This window comes from Dioscorea cayenensis, chromosome 8, assembly GCF_009730915.1.
Source record: "Dioscorea cayenensis subsp. rotundata cultivar TDr96_F1 chromosome 8, TDr96_F1_v2_PseudoChromosome.rev07_lg8_w22 25.fasta, whole genome shotgun sequence".
NCBI classification, from domain to species: domain Eukaryota; kingdom Viridiplantae; phylum Streptophyta; class Magnoliopsida; order Dioscoreales; family Dioscoreaceae; genus Dioscorea; species Dioscorea cayenensis.
In genome coordinates, this window is record NC_052478.1 from 15492731 (window position 1) to 15520147 (window position 27417).

Here is a 27417-nt window from a genome sequence, read left to right on the forward strand (position 1 = left end):
AATGAAGATTATACAATAGACTCCCTTCTTGCTTCATAATCTCATTGAAGAATTCTTGAAGATGATCATCGCTGACAATCCTCATATCGTATGCTTATCTCCACTCCAAATCTAGCCCTGAATGATGTCGACGGATGCCCTAACCTGTGCCTCTAGAAAGAAAAAAAGAAGATCCTTCTAAAATCTAATTTTAAGGCATAAATACCCCTTTCTCAATGCAAGCACGACCATGCTCATGGCCTTGTTGATGATCGTGCTGGGCTCCAGATGCTGGGAAGTGATCTTCAACATGAAACCAATAAAACGAATGGCTTCAACATGCCCGTGCTTACTACATGTGCTTGCTAGCATGTTGGTGCAAGGAGCCCTATGACCATGCTTATATTTACAAGAGATTTCTAGTAAAACACACGGTCGTAAGCATACTTGTGCTTACTGACTATGCTCCCTCATCACGCCGCTGTTAAGAGAGGCAAAACCATGCTTTTAAGCCTTGTGCTGACTCTAGTAAAATGCTTGGGGCTCAGCAAGCCGTGCTTCCAAGCCTGGGTGTGTTTCGGACCATGCTTGTTCTAAAACTTGCATTCCAAAACCCAATTATCAGCAACAATTAGCAAACATACCTCAAGTAGCATCGATTTATACAAAATCAATCTGTAATAATTAGCAAACAATTAACACTCAAGAGATCCCAAAATGACCTGAACTGACAAATAACTATGTCCCACAGTAGTAAACAACAAACAAAAATAAAAAAAAAACCAAAATGCAACCAAGATAAGAAAAACACACAAAAACACTTCGGTTGCCTCCCAAGAAGCACTTGTTTAACGTCACTAGCTTGGCATACCTTGTAGCAATTGTGTGTGTGTGGGGGGGGGGGTGTTATAAAATCGAATTCCCTCAACATTCCCTATGCCTTGAGCAATTGAATAGGTGGTTAATGTTTCAATCAAGCAAATTTTCCCCTCCCTTAAAACCAAAGGATATATGCAATCCCTAGGGGAGGTCGGTGGACTAATGCTCTTCTTATTAGTGGTGAATTGCTTCCACCACTTCTTAGTCTTAAAAATCCTATGGGTAACCAACTTCAATTCCATCTCATGCTCTTTAATGTTACATTATGGGTGAAGCTCCTCTACTAATTCATCAGGTGGTCTTCATAATCCAATAAATCAGACAAGTCATCCTTCACCCATGTGTTTAGCACAAAGTCCGAAACACAATCATCAATAATATCCAAAGCATAACACATGTCATCAACATCCATATAGTGCCACATAGCATCTCTCAACTTGAACACTACTTCTTCATCACCCACTCGTAACTCCATAACACCATATTTGACATCAATGGCTTGTGAAGTGGCCAAAAATAGATGCCCAAGTGTCAAAGGAACCTCAACCTTGTCATCCAAATCTAGAATAACAAAATCGACCAGGAAGATGAATCGGTCCACCTTGACTAGAACATCTTCAATAATGGCCATTGGTTGACGAATTGACTGATTGACAAGTTGTCAAGTCATCTTTGTTGGCTTAAGCTCACTAAGCCCCAACTTTTGAAAAATTTTATAGGGCATTAAATTGATACTTGCCCCAAGATTGGCAAGTGCTTTTTCATCAAGCATCCCCCCAATAGTACATGGGATGATGAAACCTCCTGGGTCTTTCTTCTTTTTGGGGATTTTGTTGGAGATGTTAGCAGATCATTCTTCACTCAATGTAATAGTAGCTACCTCTCCTAGATTCCTCTTGTTAGTCGACAATTGCTAGAGAAACTTGGCATAGTGGGGCATTTGAGCAATGGCCTCAACAAATGGAACATTAATGTGCAAGGTCTTGAACATTTCAAGAAATTTCTGAAACTGCTCATCCTATTGATCTTTCTTCACCTTAGCTGGATAAGGTAGCTTAGGTTGAAAGCTAGGAATCTTGGTCTCATCCTTGATTTGTTCACTCTCACTTTGCTCACCATTACCACCAATGGATGTGTCCTTCATAATCACCACTTCAGGTTCAGGAGATGCTTTCTCATACACTTGAGTAAGGATAGATGTCAATTCCCTTCCACTCCTCAAAGTGAATACCTATAGGAACTCACGGGGGTTGACATCTGTATTGCGTGGGAGTGAACCCGAAGGACGTTCATCAAGAGTCTTAGCAATTTATGCCACTTGGTGTTCCAAATTCTGCAAGGATGCTTGTTGGTTTCTTAGCAATTCTTCATGTCCCATGAGACAAAAATCATTTGCCTGGATATATCTTGCTAACAAGGTTTTAAGCATTGGCCCCTTTCCTTCTTGATATGGTGGTCAATGAGGTGTAGGTTGAGGTTGCAATGGTTTGAACTACCCTTGTGATCCTTGCCCCTCTTGGCTGCAAGTGAAATTTAGGCGGTTTCTCCCCACTAGATTGTAGGTATTACTGTAGGGGTTGTTTTGGAACCTATTGTTCTAACCCAGATAATCTACTTATTTTATGCTAGAAAGCCCCTCATGAGATGGAACAGTCGACCCTGCTTGGCCATAATTTGTTTTATGCTAGAGAGACCCACATAATCTACTTGTTTTGGAACCTATTGTTGTGACCCACATTTCACAACTCATAATTGGTGCTTGTTGTCAAACTTGCATTGCATCTAATCTCTTTACAATAGCTTCCACCTTTGCAGCTGGTACAGTCAGTGGATCAACCACAAATTCCAATAGACTTCACTAGCTTGTTTCTTTCTAAGCTCCATTGATAGCGATTCGAAGTCATATCATCAATAAGAGTATAAGCTTTTGTTGGTTGTTTACTATAAAGAGAACCCCTGTCAGATGCATCCAACATTTGCTTGGTAGCCAAGTTCAAACCACTGTAGAAAATCCGAATTTGCATCCATTCCATAATCCCATGTCGAGGACACTTCCTCAAAAATTCATTGTACCTTTCCCATGCCTCGTATAGAGTTTAAGACTCCATCTGTCAAAAATAAGATAAGTTATTTCTGTGCTTCATAATCTTTGCCAAATGAAAAAGTATCGGGCAAGAAACTTCTCGAATAACTATACCAAAGTATTGATCGACCCCTGTGGCAAGGAACTTAGCCATTGCTTGGCTTTTCCTTGCACTTAAAATGGAAAGAGTCGAAGGCGCTCTGCATCCTCAAACACATTGCTTGCCTTAAAATGTTCATATGTGTCCTCATCCTGAAATCCGTTAAACTGGCACATATATTGCATAATTTCTATGAAATTTGGTTTCAACTCAAAGTTATTTCCCACTACAGGAGGGCGAACAATGAAGGACCCGGCTCTCTCCAAATTTGGCCTAGCATAATGTGAAATACTTCTTTGTTGATTCTCGGTAATAGGTTCGTTCTGAACCATATCAACACTAATTTCTACTAAACCTATTTCTCTAAGATTTACTTGTCTTAATCTTTCATGCAATGCTCTCTCTAACTTTGGATCTGAATTCGCAAGTGGTGAAGAGGAACTTCCTTTAGTCATGCAAGAACACATGTAGACAAATTTAGTAAAACACATATCAAAAATGAAAAAATAAAATAAAATAATGCAAGATAAACTGAAATAAAGAAAAATGACTAAATTACTAGAAAGAAAAACTTTCTCAAGGGTTACCAATTCCTCAACAACGGTGCCAAAAACTTGATTCGTCCCTTACATAATAGCAAGTGCACGGGTCGTGCAAGTAATAAAGTGTACCCATGGGGTCGGGTAGTTGAATCCACAGGGACTGGTAAAAGTTCTCAATACTCATTCATTTCCTAATATCTAGGTTGTTCAAAAGATTAGAATTACATTAATTAAATTTACCGAAGAAGAAGAAAAGAAAAAAAGGAGAAAGATACAGAGTTTTGGGTTGCGGAGATAGCAGTTGGAAGGATAATGTCCCATACTAATCCCCTTAACAAATGTATTGAGTATGCTATTAATTACATTGACATCTCCTTGGACTGTGGTGACCACCTACAGAGGGTTTGATAGCGTACGTCCTCACTCAAGGCTAGGAGCGGACTCAACCCTTTCCATAATGTGTGTCCTAGCTAGATGAATATATCTTGTTGATGAGTACTTGTGTATACATATTAAATAGTATGATTTACTTACATGGAGCATTAATTTATTCAGGTATTATGGCTGATTCGTGTGTTTTTGTGTTCTTTTGTGCATTTAGGGTTGTGAAGACTTGTTGAGGAGAAAGAAGGCAAAAATAGGTCATGAATGTAGTTTTTGGGACATTTCTTGCATGGAAAAAGGATCAAGATACAAGCCAAGATCAAAAGCATGAAGGTGTGTGCCAACTTCCAAGAGTGTTCTAGTCAATATACAAAGTGGAAGGGCACAAAGGCAGTTACACACTCATGACCTAGCTTGTACAAAGGTTTCAAGAGCTGTTTCAACATGTTCGAAAGATAAAACATCACTTGACTAACTACACGGGCATGTGCCCGATCGTGTGGCCTTAAATGGAGAAAATGAAGTTATGTGAATATTACTGTTCACCACATGGGATTGTAGCAAATTGTTTTCACAGGTGATGTAACAGTTACTGTTCACTAGCCAAAATAAAGAATCCACATGCCTGTGTGGGAATTCCACATGGCTGTGTTGATGCCTGATTCTCAAGTATAAAAGGCCGCTCAGATATGTTTTTGGGGGATCTTCTTTTTAACTTTGAGAGGGAGTGCGGCTAGGGTTTTGAGGAAGTTTTGCAAGGTTTTCAGGCATTTCTAGGCTTTCAAATATCAATTTCCTTTGAAGGAGAGTTATTGGGGGAGCTTTCATCAGTATTGATTCGGCGAGGTGTGTGCTTAGGCTTGACGAGGGAGTCTTTGGAGAAGAAGAAGCGGCCCTTAGAGACCATCCTTACGGAACAAAAGGTGGTTTATCTATAGATTGCTTGCATTTTATTTTGATTTCATATTTTATTTTGTATTGCTCCATGGAGAGCTATACCTCTAGTGGGTACTTGGACATGTAAACCCTAGATTACTTTTTTTTCATTGACTCTATTGCATTTCCTTTAATTGAATTTTTAATTGAATTTTAACCTTGTGTATGCTTGGATCTTGATTTTCCCTTAGAGTGATACTAGGGTTAAGAATCCATCTAATCATCCTTTTGATGAGTGGCAATCGCCATTTGGATTAGATTAACCTAGGTTAAAGAGGGTTGAGAGGGTGAGTCGAGAAGTAGCAGAACGCCCCTTTTCCCTTCTGGTGTGATTTCATCCTTGATTTTTTACTTGTTTTCAAATTTTCTTTACAATTCGAGCACATCCATCAATTGATTTGTCACCTTGGCTATTTAGCAAAATTACTTGTTTCTAGAGTCTATTTTTTGTGGATTTGACTACCCATCCTTGGAGTATTTTATTACTTTGACACCCGTGCACTTGCGGTACACACACACAAGGGTTTGTCAATTATCCTCTAGATAGTAAGAAATCAATCTAGGATTAACAAGCACTCTTGACTACAATTGCAACTATAGGGGACATTCACATCACATCAATACTTACACACATAACGGCAACCGCCACGTCAAGTTTTGCAACATAAAAACATCAATGGCAATCAACACACAAAGATAATCCAAATAAAAAAAGGGAGGTCACAAGGAAACTCAATAATCTAATAACACAAGTCAATACATCATAGAATGAAGGTTAATAATCTGGGACACAAAAAGATGGCTAGCCCCTCATAGTTCTATAATTAATCATATAAAAGCAATAAGAGAAATGAAGATTATCCATTAGACTCCCTTCTTGCTTCACAATCTCGTCGAAGAAGGCTTGAAGATGATCATCGCCGATAATCCTCCTATCCTTCGCTTATCTCCACTCCAAATCTAGCTTTGAATGATGTCAATGGCTACCTTAACCTATGCCTCCAGAAAGAAAGAAGAAGATCCTTCTCAAATCTAACTTTAGGGCATAAGTATCCTTTTCTCGATGCAAGCACGACCGTGCTCATGGCCTTGCCGATTACTATGCTGGGCTCCAGATGCTGGGAAGTGATCTTCAGCACAAAACCAATAAAATGAACAGGGCTCAGCACGACGTGCTTATTACATGTGATTACTGAGAACAATAGTGCAAGGAGCCCTGTGACCATGCTTATATTTGCAAGAGATTTCTAGTAAAATGCACGGGTGTAAGCATGCCTGTGCTTACAGACCATGCTCCGTCGGCACGATGGTGCTAGTAGAGGTGAAACTGTGCTTTCAAGCCTTGTGTTAACTCTAATAAAATGCACAGGGCTCAACACGCCCATGTTGACGACCGTGCTTCAAGCATGGGTGTGCTTCGGACCATGTTTGTTCTACAAATTTCATTCCAAAACCTAATTATTTGCAACAATTAGCAAACATACCTTAAGTAGCATCGATTTATACAAAAACATACTAAAAGGACAAGTAAATCACACAATAGGGTATATAAAGTATCTATATAAAATGCACTCATCAAGTAGTGTGCACCACACTCAAGAGCACCCAGTATTTTTAATCACATTGATGAGAGTTGAGAGACCCATTGATGTTAGATTAGACAAGGTTAAAGAGAGTTGAGTCATAACTCAGAGATAGGAGAAATTTCACCCGATTCTCCCTATTAAGTTAATCCTATATTTGAGTTTCACTATGTGCAAAGCAATTGTATTTGCCATAATAAGTATAGTAATCTCTGCCGAAAGTTATATGGGATTAAGGGTTGCTTAGCCTATGAAAGTGACTAAACTATCTTTAGGTAAGTAGGAAGCTTAGATTACCTTCATGATTGGGACACCTATAGTGTTCAACCAATCATATAGAGCTTTGGCAAAAAGAGATTTCACCAAAGATTCGTTGGGGACTAGTTCTTGATTGCCTTGAGCGGGGCACAAAGGCAGTCATACTCATGTGTTCCGACTTGTGTAATACTAGCAAGATCTTCATCAATGTGATTTCATTGAAGACGCAACACGATTTACCGCATGGATGTCTGCCCATTCATGTGGCATCGATGAAAACTGTGGATTCGGGAGTATTTTGGCGAGTACTATAGCAGTAAGTATTCACAGCTCGCAGAATCGACTTCTGAAAATTCACACAAGCATGTGGAAATTCAACACACCCATGTGGATTCATGATTCCAGCCCCTATAAAAGCCACGATTTCTGACGTTTTAGGGGATCCTTTTCTCATTTTTTCCCCATCTTTGGAGATGCTCACGGCTAGCGTTTGGAGTGACTTTGGCTAGGTCTTTAGAGGGGTTCTACGGCCTTCGATAGTGCGTTCCTTTTGAAGATAGTTATTAGGGAAGCTTTCATCGACATTGATTCGGCGAGGTGTGCCCTAGGCTTGATGAGGGAACTTTTGGAGAAGACGAGGCAACTCCACAAGACCATCGATACAGACTACGAGGGGGGTTTTTATTTATGGATTGCATGCTTTTACATTTGATTTCATTATTGATTATATCTTTCTCCATGGAGAGCTAAACCCCTAGTGGGTGCTTGGACTTGTAAACTCTAGGATAATTTTGTTTCATTGATCTTTCATTATGTTTCTTTAGTTGATGTTTTTAATTAAGTTCCAACCTTGAATGCTTGTTGAATTGATTTTCAATTTGAGTGACACTAGGGTTAAGAATCTATCTTGGTAATCCTTGTGGATGGGTGACTCACCATGAGGGTTAGACAAAGCTAGGTTGGAGAGGATTGAGAGGATGAGTCGAGAGGTAGCGGAACATCTCCTATCCCTTCTGATGTGATTCATCCTACCTCCACGTTCCAAGAGTTATTTGCGGTCACAATAGAGTGAAGTGCTAAGAGATAAATTCCACTGGGGCTTAGTCGTGCGAGCAAAAGAGTGAAGTGTTGAAGTAATCCTTAGTGCTGGGGGTTAATAATGACTAGTGGTCTTTCTCCTGGACCAAAGGGTTAGATCTATATTAGTGAATAGAGTTTATCACTGGGAGTCCCCAAATCAAGAGTATCCCTTTTCGCCGGGGCATAGGTAAGGGTTTGTCACAGTTGACCTTAGGTTTGGGACTGTATGTCTTAGGATTTCCATGACTCATTAGACATCAGTTAGGAGACATAATGATTGGTCTTGCATTTGAAACAATAGTCCTAGGGTGAGCAATGTCTGCGTGCCCCACTTTCTATCGATTGCCTCTCCTATTATTCTATTGTGTCTCTTTTTTCTTTACCTTATTTCTATTTGCATTGATATTGTTCACACCACTCTAAAATCATCTTCACTATAGCTAAATAGCAATACTTGTGTTTCTGAGCACTATTCCTTGTGGATATAACTACCCACTTACCAGGGTACTTTATTACTTTGACAACTCATGCACTTGCGGTATGCACTCGCAAGGGGTGGTGTCAAAGTTTTTGTCACCGTTGCTGGGGAATAATGTTTTAGAAGCATTTTGCACTTTGCTATTTTAGCTATTCATTACTTGTTGTATTTCACACTTTCTTATTCTTCCATTGTTCTGATTTATTTTGTTTTAATTTCAGAGAAGATGATCAACATAACCAAAATATTTGACACAATTGCAGGAATGGTTGAAGACATAGAACAGAAGATACAGTTATTTGCAATGCAGTCAACTTCATGTTGTTTCATGCCAGAGAAACTCATAAACAACCACCCTTTGGAAGAATCAGTTGTTGATCACATTAATGAGATTCAGGATACAAATTATGAGCTAGATAGTGTGTTGGATCAGTTTGAAAAGTCAGTGCTTTCATCTATGAGCTATCTTTTGGAAGAAAGTTTGGAAATGGTCCTTGCTTAGTTTAAATCTTCCTTTCAAGAACAAAGGCATGGAATTTTCTCATTGGGGGTGTCAAATACAGTACTGGAAATTTCTGAGATAGAAAATGTGGATGTTTTTGAAGATCATTCATAATCACATGCCCAAGCAGACGGTCTGGAGGACGTTTTCGAACAAGATTCAGCACAATTCGAGGAAATTCATAGATTGAAGGAAAGCAGATTAAGACCATCAATTAAGGAACCACCCGAGTTAGAGCTTAAGACTTTACTAGCACATTTGGAATATGCTTTTCTGATGGAAGAATCAAAGCTCCCTATTATTGTGGACTCAAACTTCTCTACTGATCAGAAGGACAAGCTTGTGAGCATGTTAAAGAGATATAAATCTGCCATTGCTTGGAATATTTCTGATATAAAAGGCATCAATCCCTCATTTTGCACTCATAAAATCCTAATGGAGGATAATTACACGTCATTGATTCAACCTCAGAGAAGATTGAACCTAAACATGAAGGAAGTTGTTTAGGTGTAGGTGGTGAAGCTGTTGGATGCACGAATTATATATCCCATCTCTGACAGTGCTTAGGTGAGCCCAACTCAAGTAGTCTTGAAGAAGGAAGAAATGACAGTGGTGAGAAATGAAAGGAATGAATTAATCCCAACCAGGATAATCACAGGTTGGCGTGTATGTATTGATTACAGGAGGCTAAACAATGTGACTCGAAAGGATCATTTTCCGTCACCATTCATTGATCAGATGTTGGAGCGATTGGCAGGGTATCAGTTTTATTGTTTTCTTGATGGAATATCAGGATGCTTCTAGATTCCTATTACTCTAGAAGATCAAGAGAAGATAACATTTACTTTCCCATGAGGGACCTTTGCTTATAGAAGAATGCCTTTCGAGTTGTGCAATGCGCCGGCGACATTTCAATGCTACATGACTTTATTTTTTATGGTCTCTTAGAAGACATTATGGAGGTGTTCATGGATTATTTTTCAGTATTTGGAGACTCCTTTGACATTTGCTTAAGAAACTTGGAGAGAGTGTTGGTGAGATGTTAGGAAACAAATCTTGTTCTTAATTGGGAGAAGTGTCACTTTATGGTCCATGAGGGCATTGTCCTCGGTCACAAGATTTCCCAATTGGAGATGGAAGTGGATAAGGCAAAGATTGAAGTCATAGACAAGCTTCCCAAAGCAACAAATGTGAAAGGAGTTCATAGTTTCTTGGGGCATGAGGGCTTCAATAGGAGGTTTATCAAGGATTTTTCAAAAATCAGTCAACCATTGACAAAACTCCTTGAAAAAAATATGCCCTTTGGTTTCGGAGATGATTGCTTTCAAATTGTTGAAAGAGAAATTAGTGCAAGCACAGATTTTAGTCACGCCGGATTGGAACAAACCATTCGAGCTCATGTGCGATGCGAGTGATTATGCTATTGGAGTAGTTTTGGGGCAAAGGAAGGATAAACAGTTCCAACTGATTTATTATTCTAGCAAGACTCTTACAAGTGCTCAAGAGAACTACACTACTACAGAAAAAGAGTTGTTAGTAGTGGTGGTTGCCTTTGACAAGTTCAGGCCATACCTCATCTTATCTAGGGTCACTGTATTCACTGATCACTTGCCACTCTGTTATCTCATGAGCAAGGCCGATGCTAAACCAAGGTTGATTCGTTGGATTTTACTGTTACAAGAGTTTGATATGGAGATAAAGATAAGAGAGGGACCGAAAATGTGGTTGTAGGCTGTTTGTCTCTATTAGAGGGTTGTGAGGGGCAAGAACCATCAAACAAGGAAATTAACAATTTCTCTCCCGAGGAGCATTTGTATTCAGTCCAAAATTTGGCATCAACTGACACTCCATGGTTCACGAATTTTGCGAATTACTTATCGGGAAGGTTCTTAAGCAGGGCCTCATCTTTCAACAAAAGAAGAAGTTTTTTATTGATTTAAAGAATTATTTTTTGGACGATCCATTTTTGTTTCAAATTTGTGCGGATCATGTGGTCCGAAGGTGTGTATCAAGGGAAGAAGGTTGGGACATACTTGCACATTGTCACTCAGGACCGGTTGGGGGGCATTATGCTTCAAATAGAACTGCTAAAAAAGCTTTGGATACCGGATTTTATTGGCCAACTTTATTTCAGGTGCACATCAGTTTGTTCTTCGACGCGACAGTTCTCAAAGAGAAGGAAATCTTTCATGACTGGATGAAATGACTCAGAATCCAATACAATTTTGCGAGGTATTTGATGTGTGGGGTATTGATTTCATGGAACCATTTCCAAAATCCAACGGTAATCAATTTATTTTGGTGGCTGTTGATTATGTTTCCAAGTGGGTGGAGGCCCAAGCTTTGCCTACTAATGACGCTCGGACCATGGTTAAATTTTTAAGAGGTTGTTTACTCAATTTGGAACCCCACGAATTATCATTAGTGATTGAGAAACTTATTTTTGCAACACTCAACTTGAAAATGTGTTGAAGCGTTATGGAATATATCATCACCTTGCTACCCCCTACCACTGACAGACGAGTGGTCAAGTGGAAGTCACAAATAGAGAGCTTAAAAGAATCTTGACAAAGTCACTAGAACAATGAAAGTGGGATTGGTTAGGACGCTTAAATGATATGCTTTGGGCTCATAGAACAACATATAAAACTCTGATAGGGACCACTCCCTACAACTTAGTCTATGGTAAGTCATGTCATTTGCCCTTGGAACTTGAGCACAAAGCCTATTAGCTATCAAGGCAATGAATTTTGACTTGAGTAAAGCAGGGGAGCAAAGAATGCTTCATCTCAATGAGTTGGATGAATGGAGGTTGAAGGTATATGTGAATGGGAGGATTTACAAGGAACGAATTCAAAAGTGGCATAACAAGCATATCAAGAATCTGAAAGAATTCAAAGTAGGGGATTATGTTTTATTGTTCAATTCTCTCTTATGGTTATTTCTAGGGAAGCTCAAGTCTAGATGGTTTAGACCATACACAAGTTGTGTTCAAAGATATTTGGCTGTTTGCCAACCTCCATTGTGTTCAAGAAAATATACAAATTGGAGGGGCACAAAGGTAGTCATACTCATGTGTTCCAGCTTGTGCAATACTGGCAAGATCTTCATCAATGTGATTTCATTAAAGATGGAACATGATCTACCACATGGATGTGTGCCCATTCATGTAGCCTCGATGAAAAGTGTGGATTCGGGAGTATTTTGGCGAGTACTTTAGCAGTTTACTGCAGCAAAAGTACTGTAGTGGTTATTGTTCACAGCTCACAGAATCGACTTCTGGAAATTCACACGAGCGTGTGTGGGGATGCTTGATTCCAGCCCCTATAAAAGCCATGATTTCAGTCGTTTTAGGGGATCCTTTTCTCATTTTTTCCCCATCTTTGGAGGCACTCGCGGCTAGGGTTTGGAGAGGCTTTGGCTAGGTGTTTAGAGGGGTTCTACGGCCTTCGACACCATGTTCCTTCAGAAGATAGTTAATGGGGATGTTTTTTTCTTTGGCATCGATTCGGCGAGATTTGCCCTAGGCTTGGCGAGAGAACCTTTGAAGAAGACGAGGCAACTCCACAAGATCATCGATATGGACTACGAGGGGGTTTTACTTATGGATTGCGTGCTTTTACATTCGATTTCATTATTGATTGTATCTTGCTCCATGGATAGCTAAACCCCTAGTGGGTGCTTGGACTTGTAAACCCTACAATAACTTTGTTTCATTGATCTTTCATTATGTTTCTTTAAATGATGTTTTTAATTGAGTTTCAACCTTAAATTCTTTTTGAATTAATTTTCCCTTAGAGTGACACTTGGGTTGAGAATCTATCTCGGTAATCCTTGTGGATGAGTGACACACCATGAGGGTTAGACAAAGCAAGGTTGGAGATGGTGAGTCGAGAGGTAGCAGAACGTCTGCTTTCCCTTCCGATGTGATTCATCCTACCTCCACATTCAAGAGTTCTTTGAAGTCACAATAGAGTGAAGTGCTAAGAGACAAATTCCACTGGGGCTTAGTTGTGCGAGCAAAAGAGTGAAGTATTGAAGTAATCCTTAGTGCTGGGGTTTAATTGTGACTAGGGGTTTTTCCACTGAGACCCTTTGCCTTTCCTCCTAGGCATAGTGTGAGGGTTTGTCATGGTTGACCTTAGGTTTGGGAGTGTGTGTCTTAGGATTTCTACGACTCATTAGATATCAGTTAGGAGGCGAAATGATTGGTCTTGCACTTGAAACAATCGTTCTAGGGTGAGCAATGTCCGGGTTCCCCACTCTCTATCAATTGCCTCTCCTATTATTCTATTACGTCTCTTTCTTCTTTATCTTATTTCTATTTGCATTAATATTGTTCACACCACTCTTAAATCATCTTCACTATAGCTAAATAGCAATACTTGTGTTTCCGAGCACTATTCCCTGTGGATATAACTACCAACTCACCAAGGTACTTTATTACTTCGACAACCCGTGCACTTTCGGTACGCACTCGCAAGGGTTGTGTCAAAAATTTAAATGTATGTAGTGATTAGTCTATGAAAATGGTTAAGCAATAATCCACAATATAAGTATCACTGCAACAAAATTGGTCTACATCGACTAAAATTAGCGCCAAATTTATTAATTTATCACTATAAATTTATTTAGCGGCAAATTTTTTATATTAGTCATTATAGATATATTTTTAATGGCAAATTTTTAAGTTAGCTACTATAGACATAAATTTATTTATTATTTTTTAATAATAATTTCTATAGTGGCAAATTCATGTATTAGCCGCTATATATATATTAATTTAAAAGTGTAGCGTCAGATATTTATATTAGGCGCTATAGATGTGTTTTTAGGGGTAAATTTTTAAATTAGCTACTATAGGCACAAGATTTATTTAACAATAGTTTTTATAGTGGCAAATCTATCTATTCACCGTTATATATATTAAATTTAAAAAAATATATTTAAGGGTTGAGAATGATCTTCATTGTTTTTTATCATTTATTTAAATAAAAATTATATACTGAAAAAATTTATTATTCCAAATTTTTTGGATAATATTTTATCTAAGAAACTTTTAACCAATTTTGAAAACTTTTGATATATAATTTATAAGATTCGAAGGGTTTAGAAAGAAAAAAAAAACACACTAGATCTGAGACATGAGAGAGCATTGCGTTTTGTCCCTTTTACAAACCCACTCTTTAACTTAATCCTTAAAAGCTTCATCCCATTAAACAAACCCATTGTTTAACCTAATCCTCACACGTGTCAACTCCCATATTCAAGCACATATCCCATTTTTTCTAGAATTTTCCCATAATTTCAGAGAAGAGAGAGAGAGAAAGAGAGAGAGAAACACAAAGTGAGAAAGGCGGCGAGAGCTTCTTCTTGCGATGTTGTTTTAAATCTTGGAATCGAATGGATCATGTTTGCTTCTTTGATTGATCGAGAACCCCTGATTGGGTGCTGGAATCCTCTTTTCGGATCGAATGTTTGGTATGAGTTGATGTAATTGTTGCTTTTAATCGCTAGATTCTCTATGAATTGATCGGTTTTTAAGGGGGATTGTGTTGGGGGTTTTTGGTTGGATTTCGTGGGTGATTTTGTTTGGTTTTTGGAAATTTAGGGGTTGTTTTTAGGGGAATTTGGGGAGGGATTGGAGTTTGTTTGTGTTGAGTGTTGGATTTTCGGTTTATAGGAATGTGGCATGGGTAGAGGGTATTTGCTGGATTGGAGCTAGCGGAAGGGTTCTTGAGATTTCTGGGGACTTTCGGACGGGTTAATTTGGAGTGGAGCAACGGGCATGATTCTGAATCCCATGTGAGTTCTTCATGTCTCTGTTCCTCTCTAGTTTTCCCTTTTTTTTTCTTTTGTCTTCAATTATTTTGTTGTTGTTTTTGTTTGATATCTATCTGATATTTAGAATCAAAGTTTAACTTGACATTCCATTCAATGCATATCCTCTAGAGTTAGTATCCGTTTTTTCCATTTGATGATGATTTGACTGTATGTTCTTCAAGAATAAAGGCATGGCATGGATCTTTGCACAAGTAATGATTTTATCAGGGAAAGAATAGATCCATGTAATTCCAATATAGTGAAATGATTGATTTATATTGATAAGAAGTCAAATTGTAAAAACTATTTTCCTTCATTGTGTTAATATTGTGTGGCTCATAGTGGGTAGATGTCCAGAACACAAAAGCGATGGGTATGTTATATGAAATCTTGACGATGTTCTTTTAAATCATTGTTGAAGAAAATTTAATATGCGTCCTCTTTAACACATGCTTAACACATAGAATGAGTGGTCTAGTGTGTCCGCATCACCCAGATTTATGGTCAAAACAAATTTCAACTAGTACTTTATAAATGTGTAAATTTTTGAATCAGGTGCATAGTTTTGAGTTCCAACAATCTCGTTGATCAATGATAAGGTTAGTTGATTATTTAACTCTGACTAGACAATTGGTTTTGAAGATTTAAAATTAGGGATTTTGAAGATACGTCTTCATGTAAAGTCTGGTCTGGGATTTGAGTGGAATTGCTGTAATAGTGTGGCTTTTGTGTCTTGTTATCGGCTCGGTATACAAAATATGGTTGTGCAATATGTTTACTTTCAAAGAGTGTTCAGATTTGTCTCGGTGAATGGCCTTGTAGAAGTGTTTTTAAAAGTAAAAATTTAGTTTGATATCCAACGAGCTTGCTGATTCTTGTTAGATGTTTCATTTTTTTTTTCACTCGAGGTTGATTTCATATATAGTTCTTTTATGAGAGGATTATTTTGCAAAACAATAAGGTTATCAAATATTTATTTTAAGGTCTATTTGAAGGATTAGTTAGAGGATGTATTTGAGACATTCCAGTAAAATATATGCAGTTCTCTGATGATAATTACCTAATTGAACTTCTATTACTTGAATCCTAATTAATCTATTTGATAGCTTGTCATCATGCTTGCATTATTTATTTTCTTCACAACACTATTACAGCCTTAAGATTTCTATGGGGATTGAGTATATCTTGATGGTGTGTTAAGAATTCAAACTTCAAAGTGAAAGCAAACCAACAGTCTCCTTTAGGGGGAATAAAGAAAAGAAAAGAAATTGTCTGCTCTGTGTTGTTGTTATGTTTGTCTTTGTCATAGAAAAATGGAGATGAGGTGATGTATGTGAGCGTATCTATAAGGTAATGCAATAGCTTTTGAAAGTATAAACGACATGCCTGAGTTTGAGAAGCTTATTATCTGTTCTCTAGTTAATAATGTTTAAGGTTTGAGTATGTTGGATCCTAATCATGAGTGCTTTGGTTTCTGATTCTTGAGCCCTCTGAGGAAACTAAGGCATGTGTTTTTTCTGGCCATTATGGAATTAAGGATCTGAAATTTAAATCCAATTCAGATTGCTGGACTAATTCCTTGAGTTCTATCAACTTTGATTTTGGATATCAGAAATAAGAAATAGAATGTGCATGGAAGTAGCATGAGAAGTTCAGAAATAATCATTCATTTAGCAAAGTAGACTTATACTTAAGTCTTAGCTCTGGAAGAAAAGTGAAAAAAAGCCCTCTTAGATGAGAGTGATGAGTAGAACATCTTTTGTTCTCAAATCTAATTTCATGCTATGCTTCTAACCAAAATCTCCATTTATGTTATACCGATGTTTTGGGTAAAATATGTAGTTGGTGAGGAATGATGACTTTATCTCTTTTTTTAGTGTTAGTTACTTTTGGTTAATTATCTGATTTCTACATAAGTGCTTTGTCATAGCTATTCTAATTGCTTCAGCTGTTAGTGTTCAAATTTTCCATCCTTACTTATTTTTAGCGATGCAGATCTCTCCTTTTGCTGGAGTAACCCATCTATTGAAATATCATACCTTGCACATCAGTGAAGATCTCATCAGGTAATTGCTTTTTTTTACAACATTGTAACAGATTAACTTTGCTTGTTATTCTTGGGTTTGAAAGGAACTCTAAAGAGATCTGGGATAAGTATTTCATGATCTTATAATAGTAGGATTTCATTCCACTATTTATTGATAAAAAGAACATTTTACCCTGATTATGTTGTAACTTTATGCAATTGAGTTGTTATTATAAAAATATCAATTTCTATATATAGTTCTGTCTGTTTCCTTTATTCATCTTTCTTATGGTGACAGGATTTCTATGTTGTGCATTACTAGGCAGACCAATCTATGGCATTCTATGAACTGATTAGATTATCATTTGTTATTAGTTCTCAAAAATCACCACCTGCACCTTTTTCACATTTGAACTCAAGCTTTCAATTAGCATGACATACTGATCATTCATATATGATTCATACAAAATTTGAAATTTTGTCTCTTTTGATTTAGCCACACTATAAACACCCAAAGGAAAAACATTCCATTAATTTTAGTTGCACTCTTTTATTATAAAGGAGGCCATGACTAAGTCTTGAATTTGTTTAAAGGAAGAATTTTATTTATTTTAATTTTTTTTAATGAAAATAAACTAAAATTTCACTAATCTTTTATTAATCCAAAAACAACATGAACAACTAGTATGAACCGCTGAAGAGATCCTTATAAGTGCCAGTATCCATACATAAATAATAAATCATGTAATTAAATAATTCTATTAAATATTGCCACACCTTCTAGAATGATAATTTGGTTTGTATATTTTAACATTTATACAATTGTTCTCTATTGAAAGAACATCTGAGCTGCTGTCTATCATCATGATAACATAAACGCAAGTACAAATGGTTCCTCAATTATTGTTGATAGCATGTGCTTCAAGAATTGCCATCATCACCAGTTCCGCCCTCTTGATGTACTGCATTGGTAGAAGCATACAGTAAGTTAGAGAATTATGGTACAATTGTGTATGCCATTTTAACTCATAACAACACATTCATTCAGCTGTCTCTTTTTACTTTATGAAATCCAATTAATTAGTCTTATTCTGTTCTTATTTAATAAAATAAATAATTAAAGCTTGGTGGGATTTGATGTTAACTGTTAAGCTATCATTCCTTCGGTAGAGAATGAAATCTATTCCTGCTGGTTTTTTAACAATGTAATAAAACATTCAAGTTTGTCAGTTTAGGTTATAGCTCCTTCTTGTTGTAGTTCCTTTGGTGGAGACTTACATTTCTTCTCCTTGATTATGGGAAATAATTGATGTGTGTAATACAAGAGGATTGCTCAAGGAAATGCAATGTTGCTGTGTGGATGCTAAGGTGGTTTAAGTTCTCAGTGTTTCTTTGCATTCTTAGAATAACAAATATCAAGTAGACACATGCAGCTAGATACATGTATGAATTGATAAGTTTGCTTTAGCTGACTGGCTTGCATGTTTTGTTAGATGATTGTAAATGTATTGCTATCCTAGTATGGTTACAATATGATACTTAAAATTAGATATAGGCTACTAAATGATGTGATTTCCTTGCCTGAATCTCTTCTTCTGTCTTTTCTATTATTTTCCAATATATATTTTCTTTCCTTCATATAAGTCTGGTATTTTTGAAGGAACTCTTCATGGTATAATGTGGACTTGTGTTTGAAGTATGACTATTTTTGGATTGACTAACTTTTATACATTCTTCACAATTAGATGTGAGGTTTGACTTATTGAATTTTTTTATTGAATAGGAACTGATCATCAATACATAGTTGATTCCACGCGTGCTGCAATTTCTAGATCATTCCCTGAACCTAATCTTCATTTATTGCAAAGGTATGGCTGATAGTCATGTGATAAATTACCCCATTTTGGATGATTCATTTGGATTTATTAATATGCAAAGGTGAGCAAGCTTATTTCAGTAATATATATATATATATATTACCACTATTTACTTTCTTTCGTTGATTTTCATTTACCTTGATTTTGTTTAGGAATTCAATGTAATTTTCTTTCCTTGAATGGTTCTTGGTGGCCACCATAAAATAAGACCTGTTTTTTGAAGTCATACAGCTCTTCAATTAATCAAAGGCTCTAACCATTGATTAGAATTCCTGACTTTGATGATTCTCATGCACTATTTTGTTCTGTGTATTGTTTATTTCTAATGCTTTTTTCAAAAGTTTATTTACTAAATTAGAAAAAGAACTCAATTCCCTTTCATCTGAAACTTGGCACAGAACGCATTGAGACTGTACAAGACTTCCTCAAACTTTTGGTCATTGATTCTGATCGCCTGAGAGTGGTATATATATATATATAAAGTTTTCATTCATCTTTGGACACAGATTTATATAAGTTTCAATTAAAATACACAAAAATAATATGTTATTGACCTTGGTATATCAGATACTATCATCTATGTCAGACAAGATGTGGGAGGGCACTGTTAATCACGCAAGAACATGCCCCATAGGGTCAAAAAAGATATTTGTTCAATGATCCTTATGGTAATACCGTCTTTTTGAATCCAATATGTGAAGTAGTAGGTGAAATCTTACATGGCAATCTGGTCTATACCCATAATCAACTACCAATACAGCAGAAAGTAAGCATTAGGATTTCAATCAATTGAAAGAATAATTAGAATTCAGATATTAAATGAACACCAATGACTTGACTTCTTTTTTGGCAAGCTTATGTGCAGTCTCTGGCAAAACAGGCATACTACAGCTGGGATAAGCTGGAAGAGACTAAAATTTTCTTTCTAGCAAGTGCTCTCCTTCCAAGTAATTAAACTGATTCACTACTCTGTTGTGATAATTATATAATCATTATATTTTTAAAGTTCTGTTCAAGTTCTAACATCTTAGAAAACATAATAGTAGAGCTGCAAGCACAACAATGACTGATGGCGTCTTCTTCATGGCATGCTACCAATCAAGAGATAGCTACTGTAACTAAGTTTCAAATTGAAGGACCTGATGAATCTCAACTCTTTGAAGTAGAGTTTCTCTTGGATTTCTTTGGATCAAAATCTCAGCCTGATTGATTTTAATCACATTGATTAAAAAACGAACAAGATGTTGCTGATCAAGATGTACATCCTAAGGATGTAAATTATTGGTAATGAAGGTGGGTTATTATGTTTGTTCGTAATATATATATATATATATTACGAACAAACATCTTTCACTAAATCTGTGCTCTTTTTAAAAAATAAATAGATAATTTTGTTCAAGCTTAAATTTGTGTGGATTCTTGGATTTTGAAGGTTTTGGGGACTTTCATCATTGAATGGGATGATGGTAAAGTGATATGTGACACTATCCTTACCTCAAAGGACCTTTGCTCATATGTATGCTGAGAGGTTGGCTGCATTAGCTGAAGCTCTGGGTTTTGATGGCTAGTTGGTGCTTTATCTTTCTTTCTTTGAGATTTATTTTGCCAGTAATTATTTTTGCATAATAGTAGAAAATTGGATTTTAGTAGTGTTTGTTCTCTTGAATTTTCAAAGGCTCTTTGTTTCTAGTTCATATGAGTTTGACACATAATATTTACTGCAGCTAAACTTAGAAGTTAATTTTAGCTTGGATCGAATCAGTAACTTGAAAGAATGTTAGCCATTTAACCTCAGTTATGCATTCCTCTGTGTCGGGATCTTTGGTCATATAGTAACTTCTCTTCTCTTTAAGATTCCTATTATTGAAGTTTCTTAAACTTTCAATCATTTTGCTATAGGTATGATGCTGTAACCATAGATGTAGACTAATCTGGAAAAATTGACTTAATGAGAAGAACAAGCCTTTTTTTGATGCCTGTGATGGTATATTTGTTAATTACAGTTGGGAGATTAGTGGTTTTTATTTATTTATTTTATAACTTGATTTGAATTCTTTTCTCATGTAAAAGTCTTGAATAAAGAGTTAGGAGACTAGGAAAATTATCCAAAGCTTTCAGCTGATGTTGCTGGGGAGAGGAGATATGATGTGTACATGGGCATTGATGTGTTTGGCCAAAACACATTTGGTGGTGGAGAATGGAATGTATGTTTTCCTTGATACTTATTTGATATCACATTGTTGTTTATGTTTAAGGTTTAGATAATTTTTTTCCTAACAGTTTTATGTGGCTGAATATTTGTCTTATATGTTTCATTTATTGAAGTTTCATTTTTTTCTGTAATTTATTTTTTAATAGAACTGATTTAAATTTAGCTTTAAGAAATTCAATGTCAAAATGTAAGTCTCCATTTCCTTTTTCATAGATCCTAATTTGTTTTGTTCTGTATTTTTTGTTCAAACTAAAATGCATTTAAAATCTTTAGCCTCAAGCCGATTCCTATTATGAAAAAAAGTCTGTCATCAGCATGGACACTCAAAAGCCAAGGAATGTGATGGAAAATCCTTCTACTATGAAATTAGAGACAAATGCAGTAACTTTGACAAGTACTTCTCTAGTTTCCAATGATGATCAGTGTACTGCAGAGTCGCTAGCTGGCATTCATTTAATGGACTGTGTTTTGTTTAAAGATATTGACTCTGTCTTCCAAGTCTAATGACACATATAAAAGATAGAAATTTGATGAATGGCTTCAAACATAGCTTAATCTTAGGAATGACTTCAGTGTGTGTGTATTAGTATCCAAACTAAAGATTTATGTTTGCATTACTAGGGTGGGGAACTGATGATAAGACAGTAATTGCAATCATGGCATACAGGAACTCAACGCAAAGGAAACATATTCAAGAAGCCTATGAAGAACTCTACAAAGAGAGTCTCACCAAAAGGGTTGAATTTGAACTCAATGGTAATCATGAGGTACTTGCATTGACTTGCATTTTTATCTCATCTTAATCTTATCAGATCCATATACATAAAATTTTATCTCTCAATGCAGAAAGTTGTGTATCGATGGATGTTCAATCCAATTGAAAGAGATGTAATTCTTGCTAACATAACACTGTAGAAGACTATTGATAACCTTGTTATCATTGAAATAGCCTGCATAAATTCACCTGCTGATCTTCTTGTAGTGAAGCAAGCCTATCAAGCTCTGTACAAATAGTCTTTGGAGGAAGATGCGGTTGCATGCACTTCCGGCGACTTGCCAAGGCATGTCATTAAACTAGAACTACCATGTTAGCTCTTTTCATATAGTTCTATGCTAAAAAATTGTGTTGCAGCTCCTCACTAGATTATTGGGCACATATTGGTACAATGGCGATGAGATCGACGTTAAATTAGCTCAGTCAAAGGCCTTGATTATCCATGATGCTATCAAGTGCAAGAACTATAACCATGAAGATATCATCAGAATACTGACTACTCAGAGTAAAGCACAACTCAATGCTACATTCAATCATTATACTATTTGAGATTACTGTCTTCTCTAGTTTCCAATGATGATCAGTCTACCGCAGAGTCGCTAATAGTATTTAAATGCTTTGGAGAGGCTATTTGTTATACTATTTGTGTTTTGCCATTTGATACTACTATTTTTATGGTGTAAAATTAATAAATTAAAATATTAATATTGTCTTTTATAATTTCTCATATATATATATATATATATATATCTTTGTTTGTCTATATTAGAAATAGAGTTGATTAGTTATTAAAATATCTACTCAATTTACAAGCCTTATAACGGCAAATACTATAAGGTACCAAAAAATCTAAAAGACTTATAGCGGCAGAAATATTTTTTCACTATAAAATTTATAGCGATAAAATTTTTCGTAGCTATAGGGATATTAAACAAATCTATATAATTTATAGCGGCAAAAATGTTGTCATTATAGAATTTATAGCGGCAAAAATTTTCCACCGCTACAGATTATTGTGTAGTTATAATCTTAATAGATGGGATAGCAGCAAATGTGTACATTTGTTGCAAAAACCATATAGCGATTGAGGTTTTAGTGGCTAATTAGCTATTTGCCGCTATAATAATATTGAGGCTTGATAAGTGCTTGTGTATTAGTAATACGAAGTATTCTTTTCTTATTATGAGCATTACTTTTATTAGGTTTTAGCGCTAATGCATGTGTATTTATGAACTTTTGTGCATGAAGGGTTGTGAAGCCAAATATGAAAGAAAAAAGCCAAAGTGGATTGCGATTGTACTTTGTTGATGAAGTCTTAGAGTGAACAAATGTGAAGACACAAGTTGTGATTGAAGATACGTGAATGTGTGCCAACCTCCATGCGCTCAAGCAATTATAATGGTTTGGAGGGGCACAAAGGCAGTCACATTTGCGTATCCCGACTTGTGCAATGATAGCAAGATCTTCACTAATGAGATCTTTTATTGAAGAAGCGATGCGATTTATGACATAGACATGTGCCCGTTTATGTTGCCTCGATGAAAAGTATGAATTCGGGAGTATTTTGGCTGAGTACTATAGCAGGTTGCTTTAGCAAATCACTGCAATAATTTACTGTAGCAGTTACTGTTTACAGCCTACAAAAAATTAGATTTCCAGAAATCCACACCAGTGTGTGGAAATTTCACACGCTCGTGTGGATTCCCGATTCCAGCCTATATAAAGCCGCGAACAACCCCGATTTCATCATTTCTTCTATCTTTTCTCCAACTTTTGGGTAGCCGGCTGCTAGGGTTTAGTGTCTTTGGCAAGTCTTTTGGAGTGGTTCTACAACTTCGACACTGCGTTCTCTTGGAAGATAGTCATTGGGGGAGCTTTCGTCAGCACCTATCCGGCGAGGTGTGCCCTAGGCTTGATAAGGGGTCCTTTGGAGAGGACGAGGCAACTCCACAAGACCATCGATACGAATACCGAAGGGGTTTTCCTATGGATTACATGTTTTTACTTTCGATTTCATTATTGATTGTATCTTGCTCCATGGAGAGCTAAACCCTAGTGGGTACTTGGATTTGTAAACCCTAGGATGCATTTGTTTAATTAACCTTTTATTATGTTTTTCTTAATTGATGTCTTTAATTGAGTTCCAATCTTGAATGCTTGTTGAATGATTTCTCCCTTAGAGTGACACTAGGGTTGAGAGTCCATCTTGGTAATCTTTGTGAGTGAGTGAGTGACACACCATGAGGGTTAGACAAAGTAAGATTGGAGAGGGTCGAGAGGGTGAGTCGAGAGGTAGTAAAGCGTCCCCTTTCTCCTCCGATGTAATTTATCCTACCTCCACATTCCAAGATTTCTTTGCGGTCACAATAGAGTGAAGGGTTAAGGAATGAACTTCGTTGGGGCTTAGTTACATAAGCAACAGAGTGAAGTGTTGATGTGACTTTAACACCTGGGGCTTAATTGTGACTATGGGTCTTTCGCCTTGACCAACGGGTTAGATCTACATATAGGAATAAGATTTATCACTTGGAATCCCTAGAGCTTCTTGCAACTTTACACAGTGTGAGGTGTTGAGACGGGTTGATTTTTCCGCCGGGGTATAGTGTAGAGTTATTCATGGTTGACCTTAGGTTTGGGACCGTGTGTTTAAGGATGTCCACGACTCATTAAGCATTAGTTAGGAAGCATAATAGTTGGTTTCGCACTTGAAGTAGTAATCCTAGGAGGAACAATATCCGAGTACTCCACTTTTATCGGTTGTCTTTCCTCTCATTTTATTGTGCCTCTTGTTCTTATTTTCTTTAGTTTGTTTGCATCAATCTTTATCCACAACATCATTATTTCATCTCCACTTAGTTAAGTAGCAATCTTGGTGTTTCTATTCCTTATTCCCTGTGGATACAATACCCCACTCATCTGGGATTTATTACTTCAACAAACCCGTGCACTTGTGAGTCACACGCAAGGGGTGTTGTCAAGGCTAAAATGGAACCTATAGGGGCAAATTTTTCTGCCTCTATATGTCCTTTTTCTTGTAGTGTATGATTTTCTTTGAGTGTGAACAATAATAAAAAAAATTTAAAAATTATATCTAATCATAAATTTATTTGTAAAACAGGGCCTCCATATTTAAGAAGAAAAATTGATATTTATTGATTAAACAAATTCTAGAAATTAACATGTTATTTAAAAAAAAATAATGACACAAATTAATATTGTATACCATGACCCGGTAACAAAAATTGAGGTAACCTCACTTTTAGCGGGAAAATGGTGAGTAGAATTCCATTTCAATGCTAACCAAACACCAGAAATCGTTGAAGTCACACTTCAATATTTTCAACTCCACTATTGAAACTGAGAAAACGGTTGGAGAAGTGACACTTCCCTAACCAACCAAAGACACAGAATTCCCTAAGCAACCAAAGGCACACAATTGACGCTTCTCAATGATGTCAAACTTCCAATGAATTGACACTTCCAAACTTTCATGATTTCGGTGGAGCACTTTCTGAACATAATATTCCCATATTGTCCATGTTGTTCTCCATTTTGGTTTTTATGATTTAATTCATTATAAAATGCAGACAATTGTTTGTTTTGTATGGTACCCAAATTCCATTATTTGATTCAATCCTAGACATTTTGCATGCATAATTAGGTGATGTTTAGATTACTACAAGGAGGATTCAATCCATAAATGCTAACTTTGCCTACTTAATTTTTGACATGACTTCCAAATCCATTGTATAGAACAATGCAAAATAGAGGAACAAGATGAACCAATTAACCAAGGGTTCTCTTAAGTCAACTGCAAGTTTTGAACCCTTCTTGAAAGGCTAGATGTTATGCGCCATAATTTTCATGAATCATTAGTTAAATTCAGTTTCTTGTTTCATATGTTGATAATTGTTGAAGAAGATGATCTCAACATGTTGGTGAAAAAGAGCTACTCACTTTTGTTAACTGGGTTTTTATATATGACTCTTTCTAGAAATCAATGCCTTTCCGTGGGTTATACATGAAATTTTTGTTAGTGAAAATTGAGATATGCAACCTCTTGTTGTCACATCTACTCTATTGTTGAAAATAAAATCTTTGCAACTAATTTTCCTTTTAGATAGAAGCCCTATATAAAAACTATAGATTTTTTCTTTTATTTGTACAATAAATACATAAACTTTTCCATTGCTAATTACTATTGGTGCCGCATTATATATTATTTGAGAACTTGGCAAACTTTTTCACTTCTATTGAATTTTATGTTAATCAGTGATACCACGAGGAATTTGTCACATATATGCTTTAAGGGTCCTAATTCGAAAGTTGGAAATGTTAGAAGCTATAAATGGCACAACGACCTCAACAAGAAACTAGAAAGAAGGACTTTATTCTAAAGTAAAATATATAAAAATACTTTTTATTTATTCTTCACATCGTACAAAATACAACAAACTTAACATTCCTTAACTCTAAACTCCTAAATCAATAACTCTAAACCTTAGTTAGTTTATTCACATAGAATACACAAATTGTATGTGTATATATGTATGATTTATGAAACACCAATTTTATGTACGTTTTAAAAGTTATGGAAAAATACACGTCTTTTTAAATTCAAATGTATTAACCATGAAAAAAACTTAAAACCCCAATTTTTTAAAAATACATGATAAGTGTTTGTGTGATAGGAATGCGAAGTGTTCTCTCCTTATGATGAGCATTACTTTTATCAGGTTTTAACGCTAATATATGTGCATTAATGTTACTTTCATGCATATAGGGTTGTTAAGCCGAATGTTAGAGAAAGAAGCTAATATAGATCGTGAATGCACCATTTGGAGGAAATATTGAGAAGGATCAAACACGAAGACATAAATCGGGCTCAAGATGCGAGAATGTGTGCCAACCTCCGTGTATTCAAGTTAAGACAATGATTTGGAGGGGCACAAAAACAGTCATATTCGAGTATCCCGGCTTGTGCATTAATAGCAAGATCTTCACTGATGAAGCCGTTATTGAAGAAGCAAAGCGACCTATGACGTAAATGTGTGCCCATTTATGTTACCTCGATGAAAACATAGATTCGGGAGTGTTTCGGGCCGGTACTACAGTAGAGCACTTTAGTAAATACTGTAGCAATTCATTATAGCAGGTACTGTTCACAGCCGACTGAGAAAAGTGAATTCCAGATAATCCACACGGGCATGTGGAAATTATCCATGCCCGTGTGGAAACTCCACGAGCCATGTGGTGAATCCACAGGGGTGTGTGGATTCCTGATTCCAGCCCTATTTAAGGTCGATTTCAGCCACGATTTCAACATTCTTTTCTCCATCTTTTCCCCAACTTGAGAGAGGGTGGCGACTAGGGTTTGGAGAGGTACTGGCTAGGGATTGGGAGAGATTCTACGGCTCCGACATCGTACTCCGTTTGGAAGAAGGTTAGTGGCAGAGCTTTCGTTGACACCGATCCGGCGAGGTGTATCCTAGGCCGGATGAAGGGACCCTTGGACGAGTAGAGGCTTCTCCACAAGACCATCGTCACTACTATCGAGGGATTTTTCTATAGATTACTTATTTTTACATTCAATTTCATTGATTGTAACTAGCTCTATGGAGAGCTAAACCCCCTAATGGATACTTGGATTTGTGAATCCTAGGATGTATTTGTTTCATTAAACCTTTCATTATGCTTTCTTTAATTGATATTCTAATTGAGTTCCAATCTTGAATACTTGATTGTGTGAATATTTCCTTAGAGTGACACTAGGGTTGAGGATTCTTATTGGTAACCCTTGTGAGTGAGTGACACACCACGAGAGTTAAACAAAGCTAGATTGGAGAGGGTTGAGAGGGTGAGTCGAGAGGTAACGGAGCGTCCCCTTTCCCCTTCGATGT

At 36.5% G+C, this 27417-nt stretch overlaps 2 protein-coding genes and 1 non-coding gene across 3 annotated transcripts; 2 read left to right on the forward strand and 1 right to left on the reverse strand.

Annotated features, from left to right (window-relative positions):
- Window positions 1-1141: 1141 nt before the first annotated feature.
- LOC120267321 lies at window positions 1142-1489 on the reverse strand. Its single transcript, XM_039274978.1, has one exon. It carries the CDS (start codon window positions 1487-1489, stop codon window positions 1142-1144), a length of 348 nt encoding a protein of 115 aa, XP_039130912.1.
- A 1403-nt stretch (window positions 1490-2892) lies between these two features.
- Window positions 2893-2999, forward strand: LOC120267984. The gene has a single exon (XR_005538655.1). It is a non-coding gene; the product is annotated as a small nucleolar RNA R71 (small nucleolar RNA).
- An 18058-nt stretch (window positions 3000-21057) lies between these two features.
- On the forward strand, window positions 21058-22066 carry LOC120267323 (annexin D1-like). The gene is made up of 3 exons (XM_039274979.1): window positions 21058-21205; window positions 21364-21509; window positions 21875-22066. Exons 1-3 carry the CDS (start codon window positions 21058-21060, stop codon window positions 22064-22066), a joined length of 486 nt encoding a protein of 161 aa, XP_039130913.1.
- Window positions 22067-27417: the final 5351 nt, after the last annotated feature.